Raw genomic sequence first — 17,360 nt, 5'->3', positions numbered from 1 at the left:
ATAAACACATTTCAATTTTGTTTCTTGCAATGCATTTAAAAAAAAGTTGAGACAATAAAGTTTTTACCACTTTGTAATGTTTCCATTCCTTCACATAACACTTAAAAGATATTACAGGACTGAACACACCAAATGATAAAGCATGTCAGATGTTATTTTAAGGTGTGCAAGAGTACACAATGATTATTATATTTTTCATTTCAAATTTTGCCACACATTCTCTGTTGGGAACAGAGGTGTCAGGCACCCTCTTCTTCCACAGCCATGCCTTTGTAATGTGTGCAGAATGTGGTTTTACATTGTCTTGTTGAAATATCCCTGGAAAAAAATGTCATCTTAAAGGCAGCATATGTTGCTCCAAAACCTCAGTGGACTTTTCTGCATTAATGCTGACATCACAAAAATGTAAGTTACCTTTGCCAAGGGCATAGACCTTGGCTTTTGGACTTGTTGCTGATAACAGTCTGGATGGCCCTTTCGGTCTTTGGTCTTGAACACATGGTGTCCATTTCTTATAAAAAAAAAAAGACCTGGATTACTGATTCATCAGACTGCAATACATATTTCCCCAGTGTGATGGTCCACCACTTTGATCCTCAAACACTAGGCCTTTCCTGGACACTGCTTTGGTACCAAATCATGACTATAATCACCTGTTTTCAATCACATCTTTATTTAATTATTTTGCTTCATGACTAGCCCTAAATTGCCCCCTTCCCAACTTTTTTTGGAATGTGTTGCAGGCCTGAAATGCAGGAATGGATGTATATTAACAAATGAAATGAAGCTGACCAGACAAAACATGAAATATCTTTGGTTCATACTGTCTGCAGTGAAATATACTGTAAGTCAAAGTAAATGTAGAAATCATTGTGTTTTTTTTTTAATATGCATTTTCCATACTGTCCCAACTTTTTCATATTTGGGGTTGTATAACCACCTTAATTTAGAATGGATATTCTGAACAGATGGTTGAATATCTAAGGATATTGCTTCCACAATGCTACAGATCATGCCCTTAGACTGACAGATGTGCTCCTGCCAGTTTTTACCCCACTCATTGAAATGTTCATACTGGTCAGCCTTTGAGTTGATGGGAGGGTAGTTTGGGAAAGTTTTTTTTTTTTTTTTCCTAATCTGCCACACTATGCTTCACTTGAAGTGCCTTTCTAATGCTCCAAAAGCTTTGTAAGTTTGTTCTGAAGAATAAACCAGGCTCTAATTTGCTAATTTGTTTATTAAATCACTTTTTGAAAACTGTTGTTTGGAAAACAAACAAACAAAAAACCTTGCTTTAATATCCTTTTTTCATATCCCTATCCACCTAGACAACACTGCAGGCATTGTATCCCTGCGCAGTGGCTTTTGGCGGCATGCTCAGGAGATCTACCACCTTCCAGTTGTGATTGAGGACAATGGTTACCCAGTACAGAGCAGCACCGGTACCCTGACCATCCGTGTGTGTGGCTGTGATTCTGATGGCTCCCTGCTGACCTGCAGTGCAGAGGCCATCTTTCTCCCTGTGGGTCTCAGCACCGGGGCACTTATCGCTATTCTGCTTTGCATTGTAATACTGCTAGGTGAGTGACCTCCTGGCTGTGACCAAATAGTGATGAAAACAAATCTCATAATTAACATGGAATTGAAATATATCAATATAACATTATGTGGCAGTGCACAATCATGTGACTACAGTATTTTATACATGGAGGATATTGTAATATTAAGGCTTGTAAAACCTCCTTTTTTGTGAAAAGTTTTGTAGTTGTGAACCATACATTATGGATAATAATAATAATAATAATAATAATAATAATGTTGAATTTCTTTGGCACCTTTCAATATCCCAAGGTCGCTTAAAGGTACTGAAAGGAATCCAACAAATGGATTGCAGTGGCTCCAAACACAAGTACAATGCAGATGATCTCAGTAATTAGGTTCCTTTAATTGAGGATTAAATCCTTAGTGTAGCCAGATGGTGGAGTGCAGATTTGGAACCCATCAAGATTACTAATATATATATATATATATATATATATATATATATATATATATATATATATATATTGCATGCATCAAGTATACTCCTCTGATGAGTGAAAAAGTATTACAAAACAGTAAAGAGAAGTCATTTTAGGAACTTAAACTGAGATTCTGAAAACTATTTCCCATTTTTAATTTTGTATGAATATTTCTATTAATTCTACTCATCGCTAATTCAAAAAAAAAAGAAGGTCTTTTAAAGTTCTGTGCTTCATGAGCTATTAGCCAACCTGATCCTGGAAGACCTTTTATTGAATGGATCAAAATAAACAGGCCTCTGCAGCTTTCCAAGCTCAGTTAATTAGAATGCAGTTATTAATTCGGCACAGGGATATCATCCATGGTGGCTTCTCTCCTAATCAGATTCATAAAAAAAAAAACGTCCCCACTAACGAGATGGACTTAGTTATGGCCCAGTCTAAATTACTCATTGAGATCTAAGCTCTAGGTTCTGTAGTGATAAACTAAACCACTGAGCATAAAGAATGGGCTAGGGAGCCCTGATTGCTTCCTTGCAATGCCAATTTAATTAGAATTGTTGGTCATTAAAGTAGGACTTTCTCAACACGATAAGTTAATGACTCATCTGTCCCTTACTGAACCAAAAATATTGCACATAATTGTGGCTTAATGACACAAACGTGTTTACATCCAATACATAAGTACAACAACAACAACAATAATAATAATAAAAACAACAACAAAGTGAGCATCACGGTGGTGCAGTGGTTAGCACTGTCACCTCACAGCAAGAAGGTTCCGGGCTTGAACCTTGTGGTCGACAGGGGCCTTTCTGTGTGGAGTTTGTATGTTCACCTCGTGCCTTCATCGGTTTCCTCCAGGTGCTCCACTTTCCTCCCACAGTCCAAAAACATGCATATTAGGTTAAATGGCTACTATAAATTGCCCATAGGTGTGAGTGTGAATGGTTGCTGTTCTCTGTGTTATTCCTGTGATAGATTGGACACCTGCCCAGGGTGTATCCCACCTCTTACCCGAAGTCCGCTAGGATCAGCTTGAGCTTCCCTGTGACCCTGGTGGATAAGCAGTATAGATAACAGATGTATGGATTAAAAAGTATAATGTCAGTTTTGGGTATCTCATCTCATCTCATTATCTCTAGCCACTTTATCCTTCTACAGGGTCGCAAGCAAGCTGGAGCCTATCCCAGCTGACTACGGGCGAAAGGCGGGGTACACCCTGGACAAGTCGCCAGGTCATCACAGGGCTGACACATAGACACAGACAACCATTCACACTCACATTCACACCTACGGTCAATTTAGAGTCACCAGTTAACCTAACCTGCATGTCTTTGGACTGTGGGGGAAACCGGAGCACCCGGAGGAAACCCACGCGGACACGGGGAGAACATGCAAACTCCACACAGAAAGGCCCTCGCCGGCCCCGGGGCTCGAACCCAGGACCTTCTTGCTGTGAGGCGACAGCGCTAACCACTACACCACCGTGCCGCCAGTTTTGGGTATAAGTATAGCAAACTATATAAGAGACTGTATAACACCCACAACTTGTAACGTAGCACCAATAACCTGTTTGTCGTTATATTTGCACTACTACCTCTGCCATCTCTCATTGATGCAATTATTATGTGCAATAATATAGGCCTTAAACTATTTTTATGCATACTTATATTTATATTTATATATATATAAATATTATTTATGTATATATGTGTGTGTATATATACAGAGTCTACCTGTAATGTGCAATTTTTCCAAGCCTCTCAATAAGGCAATTTTTCTATACTTTTTCATGGTAGATAATGCAAATAGCCCTCTGTATTTAATCCTTCGTTTGTCTAATTTTTATTTCAGTTTTATTTGTTATCTGTTTGACATTTTCTTGCTACTGTAACACGTGAATTTCCCCGATGTGGGATGAATAAAGTGAATCTAATCTAATCTAATCTAATCTAATCTAATCTAATCTAATCTAATCTAATCTTAAGTACAGAAAAATGCACAGGATTTTTTGGCTTATTATATAAAGCCAAATATTAATTATGCACTAACTACGCAGAGCAGCAGGAATATAATCCAAATGGCAAATGAACAGATAAGCAGACTGAGTACAAATTACATGATCAAGCATGTAGCATCATATAAAGTACAATGGTGAAGCAAAACAAAACATCTGCAAGAACAGTTCTAAGTGGTAAAGAAGGACAGTTCAGAAAGATATCACTGCACAGTAAAGAGCTAATGCAAAATATGGTGAGACTAATAGTCTTGAATATTGTTTATACATCACCCCCTGAAGATGCAGAATTTAAAGTTATAGCTGTTTGATGATAATCGTTACAGTTTATTCTGTAGCGCCCCACAATCCTGCATCATAGAAAGCTCAGAGATGTATTGGACAGTAGATGTCAGAGGGTCAATGAGTCCAAAAATTTTTTACTTTGTTTCCCTACATCATGCTTTATTTATTTATCTATTTAAGCTTTCATATGTCCATGATTTTACCTCTTCCCACAAGTTTTACCCATTCCCTCAGTTGACCCCATGCTTTATTTTCAAACCATGATCACTGTAATAGATTCATTTACACTTTCAAGGGAGAACAAATTAAACTGACATAAAGAAACAGACCTGAAACTAAACCATGTTTAAGCCACATTAATATCTATAGTACACGCTTTGCTCAGAATAAGAGGCATTATCTTTTTGGAATCAAACTAGTTGACAAGTTTTATATATTTAAAAATAAATAAATAAATAAATCTTTTTTTTTTAATCCAGCAATTTATTTTTGCATACCAATTAATTAATTATGCATAATTAATGGGTGAGAAGGATTAAAATGGGTTTAAAGTAAGCAGGAGTAATTTTTCAGTCATAAATAATATTAACCCAATTTCCAGAAGAGTCGGGATATTTTCCAAACTGCAATAAAAATAAAAATCTATGATTTGTTAATTCACATGAACCTTTATGGAACTGACAAAAGTACAAAGAAAAGATTTTCAATCATTTTATGACCAACTTAACTGTATTTTGTAAATATAAATGAAGTTAGAATTTGATGTCTGCAACACACTCAAAAAAGTTGGGACCAGGGCATTACCATTGTGTTACATCAATTTTCCTTTTAATAACACTTTTTAATCTTATGGGATCTGGGGATACTAATTGTTGCAGGTTTGCAATTGGAATCTTTGTCCATCTTGATACAAGACTTCAGCTATTTAACAGTCTGTGGTCACCATTGTCTGATTCTCCTCCTCATGATGTGCCATACATTCTCAGTAGGAGACAAATCTGGACTGGCAGCAGGCCAGTCAAGCACACACACTGTGTCTATGAAGCCATGCTTTTGAAGCCCATGCAGAATGAGGCCTGGCATTGTCCCGCTCAAATAAACATGGACTTCCTGGGAATAGACATTGCTTTGATGAATAGATCTCTCTAAAATCCCAAATATGCCAAAATATATCAATAGTACCTTCACACACATGCAACTCACCCATGCTGTGGGCATTGATGCACCCCTATACCATCACAGATGCTTGCTTTGTCCTCAAAACAGTGCAAAAACTTGATTATTAACTCTTCAAGATATTACACTTATTAGATTTACTGTTTTTCAATGTGGTCTCAGACCTTTGGACCTCACTGTCTGTTTGACCATTACAGTGTATGTGTTTCATTTTATCTTTCTTTATATTTTACAACCCCGATTCCAAAAAAGTTGGGACAAGTAACAAATTGTAAATAAAAATGGAATGCAATAATTTACAAATCTCAAAAACTGATATTGTATTCACAATAGAACATAGACAACATATCAAATGTAGAAAGTGAGACATTTTGAAATTTCATGTCAAATATTAGCTCATTTGAAATTTCACGACAGCAACACATCACAAAAAAGTTGGGACAAGGGCAATAAGAGGCTGGAAAAGTTAAAGGTACAAAAAAGGAACAGCTGGAGGACCAAATTGCAACTCATTAGGTCAATTGGCAATAGGTCATTAACATGACTGGGTATAAAAAGAGCATCTTGGAGTGGCAGCGGCTCTCAGAAGTAAAGATGGGAAGAGGATCACCAATCCCCCTAAATCTGCGCCGACAAATAGTGGAGCAATATCAGAAAGGAGTTCGACAGTGTAAAATTGCAAAGAGTTTGAACATATCATCATCTACAGTGCATAATATCATCAAAAGATTCAGAGAATCTGGAAAAATCTCTGTGCGTAAGGGTCAAGGCCGGAAAACCATACTGGGTGCCCGTGATCTTCGGGCCCTTAGACGGCACTGCATCACATACAGGCATGCTTCTGTATTGGAAATCACAAAATGGGCTCAGGAATATTTCCAGAGAACATTATCTGTGAACACAATTCACTGTGCCATACGCCGTTGCCAGCTAAAACTCTATAGTTCAAAGAAGAAGCCATATCTAAACATGATCCAGAAGCGCAGATGTCTTCTCTGGGCCAAGGCTCATTTAAAATGGTCTGTGGCAAAGTGGAAAACTGTTCTGTGGTCAGACGAATCAAACTTTGAAGTTCTTTATGGAAATCAGGGACGCCGTGTCATTTGGACTAAAGAGGAGAAGGACGACCCAAGTTGTTATCAGCGCTCAGTTCAGAAGCCTGCATCTCTGATGGTATGGGGTTGCATTAGTGCGTGTGGCATGGGCAGCTTACACGTCTGGAAAGACACCATCAATGCTGAAAGGTATATCTAGGTTCTAGAGCAACATATGCTCCCATCCAGACAACATCTCTTTCAGGAAAGACCTTGCATTTTCCAACATGACAATGCCAAACCACATACTGCATCAATTACAGCATCATGGCTGCGTAGAAGAAGGGTCTGGTTACTGAACTGGCCAGCCTGCAGTCCAGATCTTTCACCCATAGAAAACATTTGGGGCATCATAAAACGGAAGATACGACAAAAAAGACCTAAGACAGTTGAGCAACTAGAATCCTACATTCGACAAGAATGGATTAACATTCCTATCCCTAAACTTGAGCAACTTGTCTCCTCAGTCCCCAGACGTTTACAGACTGTTGTAAAGAGAAAAGGGGATGTCTCACAGTGGTAAACATTTGATATGTCATCTATGTTCTATTCTGAATAAAATATGGAATTTTGAAACTTCCACATCATTGCATTCCATTTTATTTACAATTTGTACTTTGTCCCAACTTTTTTGGAATCGGGGTTGTATATTCATATATGAACCTTAATAGCCTGTTGTCTTATTTCAGAGCAGACCAACAAAACAGTTTTCTTTGATGCATCTTAGCTTCCCCTGTCTTTGCTTCCCAAACAGATAAAATCATAAATGTTTTCACTCACAAAACATGAGCAGGGGTGTTAAATTAAGAAAATGAAACAGTGTGTTGCTTATCTGGGCTACTTCATGATACAATAATTCAACAACTTTTTTCAATGCAGAGAATGTGGATGTATAATTTCTGTAATTTCATTTCAATTTTATAATACGTTTAGTTACAGCTAATAGCTTATGGGTTTATTTACAGCCATAAGTAAAGTTGCAAACATTTTTGACCATGTTAACAAAAAGATAGATAGATAGATAGATAGATAGATAGATAGATAGATAGATAGATAGATAGATAGATAGATAGATAGATAGATAGATACTCGCAGGTACAGTCAACTTGCAACCAGCTACATTTATTTATTTATTGTTTGTTTGTTTGTTTGTTTAACTGTAGTAATGGATCATGTAAACAACACATGTTACCGTATATATGTCTAGCCAAACCCCCTTCTTTCCTTCTTTCCTAAAACAACAGGCAATACTATCATCATTTGGCAATAGTTACGGGGCACACTGAGACAATGGCAATATTGCATACAATCACACAAGCCTAGAAGCTGAAAGATGATACAGAACATTGTATCATCCTTGAATATTGCCCCAGATTCCAGTGCACTGTTGATAAGAGAATACCAGCACAGGTGTTAGGAAGATACTAGCAAAGGCTGACATTCCTTGCTGGCTCACTGCCTCCATACCCATGAGAATGAGACACCCCTAAGGCTCTTTTAGTCATATCCTTGTGATAGACTGAATCACTCACTGAGGAAATGCACATGTATAGGAGAAGAGAAAGAATGTTCAGGGAGAGACATAGTGGGCAACCTTCATTATAGGTACTCTATTTGTCAGCCTTGACCCACTTTCAGCTCTGCAGCAGCATGACAGTCACAGTTAAAACTCTATATGACCAAGTAAAATGCATTATCAATTGCTCTTCTGCTTATCTGAAGCAAAATACACATACAAAATAACCCCCTTAGAAATATATACAGAGAGAGAGAGAGAGAGAATATAAGTGTTGCAATGTAGATGTGTATCACTTGGAGGGGCTGTTGTTTCACAGCCATAATCTCTTAAATGAAAGGACATAAACCACTGGGTTATTTTTATTTCTTTGGCCCTGCTGGTGTCATATTCTTCCCACAAGTGTAATATTCTGGAAGTCTTTAGTTTTATGGAATTTATGAACATTTGCCTTCATCCTGAACAGGCACTATATACTGCTACACCCCTTCACCCCATATTGAAGAAAAAAAAAAGAAACATCGGTCTGCACACACTGAGAAAACTACACTGCATTCATGAACATGCATATCTATATTTACCAGACTCTAGCCACAGGGCATTATTTCGTCTCCGATAGCTCAGTAAAATTTAAGTCAGAAAGCTAGAAAGAGAAAATTCTGCAGTACTTTAAAGCAGTCAGACAGAATGGATGAAGATTGCACATCCTGAGGAGACATTTTTAGGATTGAAGATGCTGCCAATCTGTTAACCCATGAGTGAAGAGGCAAGAAATTGTTAATGTAAATCATAAAAATCAGAGCAAGTCTTCTTCCTTGACTTTATATAATAAATTTTTTCTGTTATATATATGTATGTGGGCGGCACGGTGGTGTAGTGGTTAGTGCTGTCGCCTCACAGCAAGAAGGTCCGGGCTCGAGCCCCGTGGCCAACGAGGGCCTTTCTGTGTGGAGTTTGCATGTTCTCCCCGTGTCCGCGTGGGTTTCCTCCAGGTGCTCCGGTTTCCCCCACAGTCCAAAGACATGCAGGTTAGGTTAACTGGTGACTCTAAATTGACCGTAGGTGTGAATGTGAGTGTGAATGGTTGTCTGTGTCTATGTGTCAGCCCTGTGATGACCTGGTGACTTGTCCAGGGTGTACCCCACCTTTCGCCAGTAGTCAGCTGGGATAGGCTCCAGCTTGCCTGCGACCCTGTAGAAGGATAAAGCCGCTAGAGATAATGAGATGAGATATATATATATATATATATATATATATATATATATATATATATATATATATATATATATATATATATATATATATTTTTTTTTTTTTTTCTTTTTCAGTCACTGATTGTGGTCCAAAAACATTCAATTTCATTTAAAATGGATGGCTGATGGACATTTGTGTTTACATGCTTCTGTCTCCTCGCAGTGATCGTGGTGCTCTACATGGGAGTTCGCCGGCAGAAGAAAAAGGAAACCCTTATGACCTCCAAAGAAGACATCCGAGACAATGTTATTCACTATGATGATGAAGGTGGAGGTGAGGAAGACACACATGCCTTTGACATCAGCACTCTCCGAAATCCTAAAGCAATCAAGGACAACCTTTATCGGAGGGATGTTAAACCAGAGGCTGCCTCTGTTTCTCAGCCATTAGCTGCCTCACAGGACAGTGAAGACCTTCAGAAGTTCATCAGTCAGAGACTAGAGGCACATGATGGTGATAACTCTGCACCACCCTATGACTCACTGGCCACCTATGCTTATGAAGGTGAGGGATCGGTGGCAGAAAGCTTGAGCTCCATAGAATCATTAAATGATGAAACAGAAGATGATTATGATTACCTAAATGAGTGGGGACCTCATTTCAAAATCCTTGCAGAGATCTTTGGAGAACATGCCCAAAGCCAGACTGACATCATCTCCACAAGTACCACAGAAAACAAACATTGATGGTGAACAGACATGTCAATTTGCAAGATGTATATTTATTTACTTCACTATCTTATATTCTTTTGATATTATCATTTTCTTTCTGTTTTTAATGTTGTTGGGTTTTTTTTTTCATCCTCAAGGTAATGTTCTGAGTTTTGGGTTGTCCATTCCCCATGCAGTAAAATTGACGAGAATTCAAAAAAGTATTATTTTTGATCATATTTTTGTTTGTTTTGTTTTCAGTGCTTAAGGAAAGAGAAAACTCAAAAAGGGAATGAAAACATCCTTAAGAAGTGCCTCAATAGATTTTTTTCCCCTTTGCATTACCTCTGATTTTCATGCTCACACAAAACTACCCCTACACACTACTTCCCACACAAACACATTGCCTTCCAGAAAAGCAAGACAGTGCTAAAGATGTCAAGTGCTCTAGCTCCTCATGTATAACATTGAGACCAGCTTCATTAAGTATTATGGGAGCCAAATATAGACATGGCCCAAGTTTGTCCAAAGATCATTTAAATGCTATTTATGATCATTTATTTATGAGGCTGTTTTTTTTCTTTATTTTAGGATTTTTATGTATTTATCTCTATTTATCACAGTCTCTTGTTTTGTTCTTTAGAATACACTTGGGGATATACTTTTTGTAATTATGTGCTCCTCACATTAACATGGATGTTGACGTGTTGTGAGGAAACTGTAAAGACTTGTACATAATGCTAACTGTAAAATCAGTTTAGGGCTAAACATGAGCTACTATATTGAGTCATGTAACACACTCTTTTCTTAAATAAACACCACTTTAAAAAAAAGTTATTTTTTTTAATATATCTGATTTCATGCAGGGTGTAACAGTTGCTCACTGTGTGACTGTCTGTGTGGAGTTTCTGTGCAATGTGTTCTGTATGGAGTTTTTTGGAAAGCTATTCAATAACTGTTGGGCTTTGTAAGAAAAGGCTCTGCCCCCTGATGTAGCCTTCACTATATAAGATACCAACAGAAAGCTTGCACCTTTTGATCAAAGTAGACATTTGGAATATTGGAACATCCAGACAGTAAGGCATTACAATAATCCAACCTAGAGGTAATAAAAGCATTAACTAGTTTTTCTGCATCATGTAGTGACATTATATTTCTTATCTGAGCAATATTTCTGAGATGAAAGAAAGCCATCATCATAATGCCATCAATATGAGTTTCAAATAAAAGACTGGAGTCAATGATCACTCTGATATCTTTTACTTCTGCATGTGAAGAAACACAAAAGTCATCCAGAGTTACTCTGTAATCAGAAAACCTACTTCTAGCTGCATGTGGTCCTAGTATGAGTACTTCTGTCTTGTCAGAGTAAAGGAAAAGGAAGTTAGTAGCCATCCAGTGTCTAATGTCCTCTTTTTTTTTCTGGACAATCCAGAAAACCTCAAATGCCAAACAGCCATAGTGGCAAAAGAGCTCGCCCACTACAATATCGATATAGCAGCTCTCAGTGAAACACAACTGCCAGACTCCTCTCACCTTGAAGAACATGGAGCCAGCTATACATTCTTTTGGTGTGGACACTCTGCCAATGAGCCCAGGCAATCAGGAGTTGTATTTGCTATCTGTAACCAACATCTGAGGACCATCGACAAACTTCCTCAAGGGATAAATGACAGACCTATAACTATGTGCTTAAAGTTGTGTGATGGGTATGTCACCCTCATAAGTGCGTATGCCCCGACCATGTCCTACCCGGAGGAGGCTAAGGAGGAATTCTATAAGCAGCTTGGCCATCTTATTCAGTCTGCTCCACAATCTGATAAGTTGTTCATATTAGGCGACTTCAATGCTCGTGTGGGGGCTGACCATATGGCGTGGACCAAAGTCATTGGTCATCATGGTGTAGGGAGGGAAAATTCTAATGGCACCCTCCTTTTATCGCTCTGTGCCAAGAAGCAACTGGTTATTACTAATACCCTTTTCCAACAAAAGGACAAGTTCAAGACAACTTGGCGCCACCCATGGTCTGGACATTGGCACCAAATAGATTTCATCATTGTCAGGCAATGTGATTGGCATGATGTCAAGCTTACTCGTGCTGCTAAAGTGACAACTTGCCTCTCTGACCATGCCCTCTTGAGAAGCAAAGTAGCTATCTCATTTAAGCAAAAACATCAGCACCAGAGAGTTAAGGGTGCAAAACGACTTGATGTCGCCAAGCTTGCTAACATGAGATCTTCTTAAAACCAATGTGTCAGCAGCCCTCATCGACTTTGATAAAATGAAGCATGACTCGCCCTCTGAACAATGGAAAGATCTTTGCATGAAAATCTTCCAAGCTGCAGAGGATACTACTGGCTTCGTCAACAAAAAGCATAAGAATTGGTTTGACAAGAATGACACATCAGTGAGCTAAATGTTGTCAGAGCTTCATACTCTTCACCTCAACTATGTGAACGATCAAAGCTCTGAGGAAAAGAAGAACCATTACAACCGAGTCAAACAAATGGCACAGGCCAAGCTCCGCAAGATGAAGAATAATTGGTGGATTGAGAGAACGAAGGTGCTGCAAGCAGCTGCTGATGTGCACAATGTGAAAACTTTCTTCAATGAGCTGAGGGCTATGTATGGACCATCATCTAGAGGGACCACTCCTGTCTTCGGTCTTGATGGAAAGACACTAATTAGAGACCCTGCTGCCATCTTAGAGTGCTGGGCGCAGCACTTTCACCACCTTCTCAATCATCAATCAACAATCCTCAATGAAGTCATCCAAAAAAATTACCACAGTGCCCAGTCATCGAGGAACTTGAGACCATTCCGGTGGTGGCAGATACAGCCAAGGCAATCAAGCAGCTCGCTAGTGGGAAAGAACCTCCCGATGACTTCATTCCGGCAGAAGTGTTCAAGTATGGAGGTGATTCACTTGTAACTGAATTTACCCGGCTTTCCCAACAGCTGTGGGCAGACGAATCCATCCCACAAGGTTTCAAAGATGCATCTCTGAAAGAACCATATAAGAACAAGGGTGACAGGCGGGTCTGCAACAATCACCGTGGTATATCCCTTCTCAATGTTGCCAGTAAGGTATTTGCCAGGGTCACAGTCAATTGTTTTATGTCCCACATAGATAGCATTTTTCCTGAAAGCCAGATCAGTTTCAGATCTGGAAGAGGAACCACTGACATGATGCTTGCAGCTTGACAAGTCCAGGAGAAGTGCAGAGAACAAAATCTTGAATTGTTCATGGTGTTTATAGATCTCACCAATGCCTTTGACTCGATCAGTCATGAGGGACTCTGGAAAATCCTCCAAAAGGTTGGGTGCCCAGTGAGAATGGTTGACATAATCCGCTCATTCCACGATGGCATGATGGTGCGTGTCTCAGACAATGGAAGCACATCTGATGTGCACAACATCTTTCCCTCTTTCTCTCTGTGCTTCCACGGAAGGTGGTCGTATTCTCTCTGCTCTCCCTCTCCCTCCTTTTTTTTCCCTGCTTGTGCTTCTTTGTCTTGTTTCATCTGCTGTACTTTTTGGAGACTCTCCCTGCATTACTTTCTAAACAAAAACAAAGCATGGATTTTATAAACTGGTCTCCTAATGAAATTGACACAGTTTTCTCGACGAGAACCCTGGGTTCGGGGGAACCTGCCTGTCCCACCGGAGCGTTTGCGGCTGGTTACGCGATGGACGCATGGGAGCGGTGGCGAATCGTGTGCCTGGCGACTCTTTCTGTGGAGGACATTGAAGATATCTACCTATTCAGAACCATGATTACAGGACTTTTGCTGATTGGATTAGGCATTGCCCTGGTATATCGAGGAAATCAGACAACAGTGACAGCTGTTCAAAGCCCCACAAAGCTGCCTGATATGATTGAAGTGGTGGGCAAAGCTGTTGGCACTCAGACTCTGGATATTCAGAACTTGAACCACAATATGGTTGTTATCTTGGAGAAGCTTTCGGCTTTGCAAGGAATATGTTTTTCGGAGACCAATTTGAACAGAATGGACAGATAAGGATGAGCGGTGTGGACGTGCAAAGACTGCATCTGGAAAGACCAAACAATTTATATCTTATCGACATTCGGCTCCCAGAAACAGCACCAGCCTCGGTTAAGGCCATTGTTGATGCAACATTTCCCCCTGAAGGTCACTGCTGGGAGATGCTCTCGCATTCCTCGCATTCCTTCTCCAACTTCCCGCAGTCGCCATTTTCACCCCCAGTGTGACAAGCGGGTGCGTGACCAGCGCCTTCATGGCTGCAGGAGCGGACGGCTGCTTGCTTGCGCTGGGTTACCTCTACCTCCTCCCCTCCCCCCCTACCCCATGCCACCCCCTTACCCCCACCCCTGATGCCCCCTCCTTCCCCCCTTCCCCCCCCAAGTCCCGTGTTTTAAAGTGTACTTGTGTTATTGTGCGCTTATGTGCAGAGGTTTTTAAATGTTCCCACACTGTACTCCTGACAGGAGCATAGTGGGGGGGGGGGGTTCTTTTTTCCTCATCTCTCCTCATGTTATTATTGTGCTTCCTTTTCTTTTATCCCTGTCTTCCTGTCCTGTTCCCCCTCTGTAAGGACAGGTTGATGGTCAATTTCATTGGCAACAGTGATAATAAAGGGTTCATTCATTCATTTCTAGTCTCTAACGAAACAAAGCAGGGATGTGTCATGGCTCCACTTTTGTTTGGTATTGTTTTCTCCATGATGCTTCATGATGCCTTTAAGGACAGCGGCAAAGGCATCCTCATCAGATTCAGAAAGGACGGTGGTGTCTTCAACCTCCAGCACCTAAAAGTGCAGACAAAGATCTCAACAATGATGGTGCATGAACTCCTTTTTGCAGATGACTGTGCCTTGATGGCATACTCCCAGGAAGACTTACAAAGCATGGTGGATGATTTTGCCAGAGCAGCAATCTGCTACAGCCTAAATATCAGTATAAAGAAAACAGGTTATGTTCCAGCCAAAGCCTGATGGTCTTCCTCAAGAACCAGTCATAAACATTGGCAATGACCAATTGAGGGTTGTACAGAAGTTCTGCTACCTCGCGGGCTTTCTCTCACAGAATGCCCATATTGATGATGAGATCACAGCGCATATAGGAATGGCAAGTGCAGCTTTTGGAAGGCTACATCAGGGAGTTTGGTCAGATCATGGAATTTGCCTGAGTACAAAGATAGCTGTTTACCGAGCAGTTATTTTAACCACTCTTCCATATATCTGTGAAAGCTGGACATGGTACAGCCAGCATCTGAAGAAGCTCGACCAGTTTCACTTGAGATGCCACCATAAAATCTGTGGGATCTCATGGAGAAGCAAAGTGCCAAATACTGCTGTGCTGGAATGCTGTGGCATTGAAGGAATCGAAACACTCCTCATCAAGTGTCAACTTCTCTGGTCAGGGCATCTTGTCCAAATGGAGGACAACTGTATACCAAAAGCCTTCTTCTGTGGGGAGCTAACAAATGGGCAATGCTTTCAAGGGGGGCAGTACAAGAGGTACAAGGATGTTCTGAAGTCTAATCTTAAAGTGTGTGACATCTCAATCAACACCTGGGAGCAGCAAGCGCTTAATTGAGCTGAGTGGCGACAAACATGCTATGCTGGCCTGAAGCACTTTGAGGACCAACGGATCAACATCTTCAAGAATGACGTACAGCTCGCAAGGTGCAGCTATTCGCCCAACCACCAGGAGACACCTTTGCTTGCCCAGACTGCCAACGCCACTGTCGGTCACGAATTGGACTGCTAAGTCACCAAAGAACTAAGCACAAAGCCCCATAGTCCTGTAGCAGAGAGAAAGAGATCCATAGAACATGACGGCTCAGTCCATCATCAATGTCCTCTACACATTCCTCAGTTTTATTAAGTTGGTATCTCTCATTTGGCTTTACTGAAACATTCAACTATGTATCATGGAACCGTGGAAGCTAATACCATGCTTACGAATAATATTACCCAGTGGTAACATATATAAAGAAAAAGCAGTGGGCCAAAGACAGAACCCTATGGAATGTCAAACTTTACCTTAGTATGCATAGAAACATCACCATTTACATCAACAAACTGATAATGATCAGTTAAATAAGACCTGAGTTAAATATGACCTGAGCCAGGAGAGGGCCATTTCCTTGACTCCTACAAAATTTTCTCGACTATCAAGGAGGATAGGGTGATCAGTGATGCTAAAGGCTGCACTAAGATAGATAGATTCTTTATTGTCATTGCACATTACTATACAACGAAACACTGTATGATGGCTCAGATCACACCAGCATAATAAATAAAAACCTTTTTAAACCTTTTAAAAAGCAGCATAATGGCATATAAGCAGCAGTATAAATTGTATTATGTAATTATTCAATGTAGCCAAACAGTAAGGTGCAGAGTGTGAGTCCAAGTCCAGATCAGGCCTCCAGCAGAGCTTTTACAGCCCTGGGGAAAAAGCTATTTTGGTATCTTGCTGTTTGTGACTTTATGACCCTAAGCCTTCCAGAGGGAAGGGTGTCAAAAAGACATTGTCCAGGGTGAGTGCAGTCAGTCCTAATCTTTGTTGCTCTGTTTCTCAGCCTGGCAGAGTAGATCTGTTCCAGGGATTGGAGAGGGGTACCAGTGATCTTAGATGCAGTCCTTATGATCCGCTGCAGATCTTTCCTCTCCTCTGAGGTGCAGCTGGAAAACCACACTCTGCATCCATAGCTCAGAACACTTTGTATGGTGCACTGGTAGAAGTTGGTAAGGAGCTTCTGTGAGAGCCCAGTTTTCCTCAGGGATCGCAGGAAGAAGAGTCTCTGCTGGGCCTTCATCACCACCTCTCTGGTGTTCACTCCCCATGTCAGGTCCTCTGAGAGGTGCCCAGCAAACATACAACATATATACAATGTAGTGGTTAGGTAGTGGTTTGGTAATGTCAGGGAAATACGTCGTCATTACGTAGTAAGCACGTCCTAATACAATGTTGTGCCAATACGTAACGACAACGTAGTGGTAATCTTACTTACTTACTTGGGCCCTTGGCTCCATGCGGAGCATAGGCCACCGATGATCTTCCTCCATCCAGCTCGGTTCTGGGCTTCCCTCTCCAGATCTTCCCAACACATCCCCAGTCCAATCAGCTCCCGCTCCATGTCTCGCCTCCAGGAGTTTCTAGGGCGGCCCCTCCTTCTCTTGCCTTGGGGGTTCCAGGTCAGTGCCTGTCTGGTGGTACTGTCAGCTGACTTCCTGAGGGTATGACCAATCCACCCTCATTTCCTTCTCAGGATCTGTTTGTTCAACAGGTTCCTGTCCTGCCCTGCACCACAGCTCTTCGTTTCTGACCTTCTCTGGCCACCTGATGTTGAA

General features: G+C 40.6%; 1 protein-coding gene across 1 annotated transcript in view; it reads left to right on the top strand.

Moving 5' to 3' along the window:
* LOC132898498 (cadherin-12) overlaps positions 1-10,056 on the top strand; it is a 294,117-nt gene extending 284,061 nt beyond the window's left edge. Inside the window, exons 11-12 of the mRNA XM_060940161.1 lie at positions 1,329-1,580; positions 9,529-10,056. Of these exons, the coding sequence (XP_060796144.1) occupies positions 1,329-1,580; positions 9,529-10,052 (776 nt within the window). The 3' untranslated portion in view covers positions 10,053-10,056. The remainder of the gene's footprint in view (positions 1-1,328; positions 1,581-9,528) is intronic.
* Positions 10,057-17,360: the final 7,304 nt, after the last annotated feature.

Source organism: Neoarius graeffei, chromosome 14 (genome assembly GCF_027579695.1).
Source record: "Neoarius graeffei isolate fNeoGra1 chromosome 14, fNeoGra1.pri, whole genome shotgun sequence".
Lineage (NCBI taxonomy): Eukaryota > Metazoa > Chordata > Actinopteri > Siluriformes > Ariidae > Neoarius > Neoarius graeffei.
Note: the sequence above shows the minus strand (reverse complement) of the source record. Positions and strands in the feature narration are given on the sequence as shown.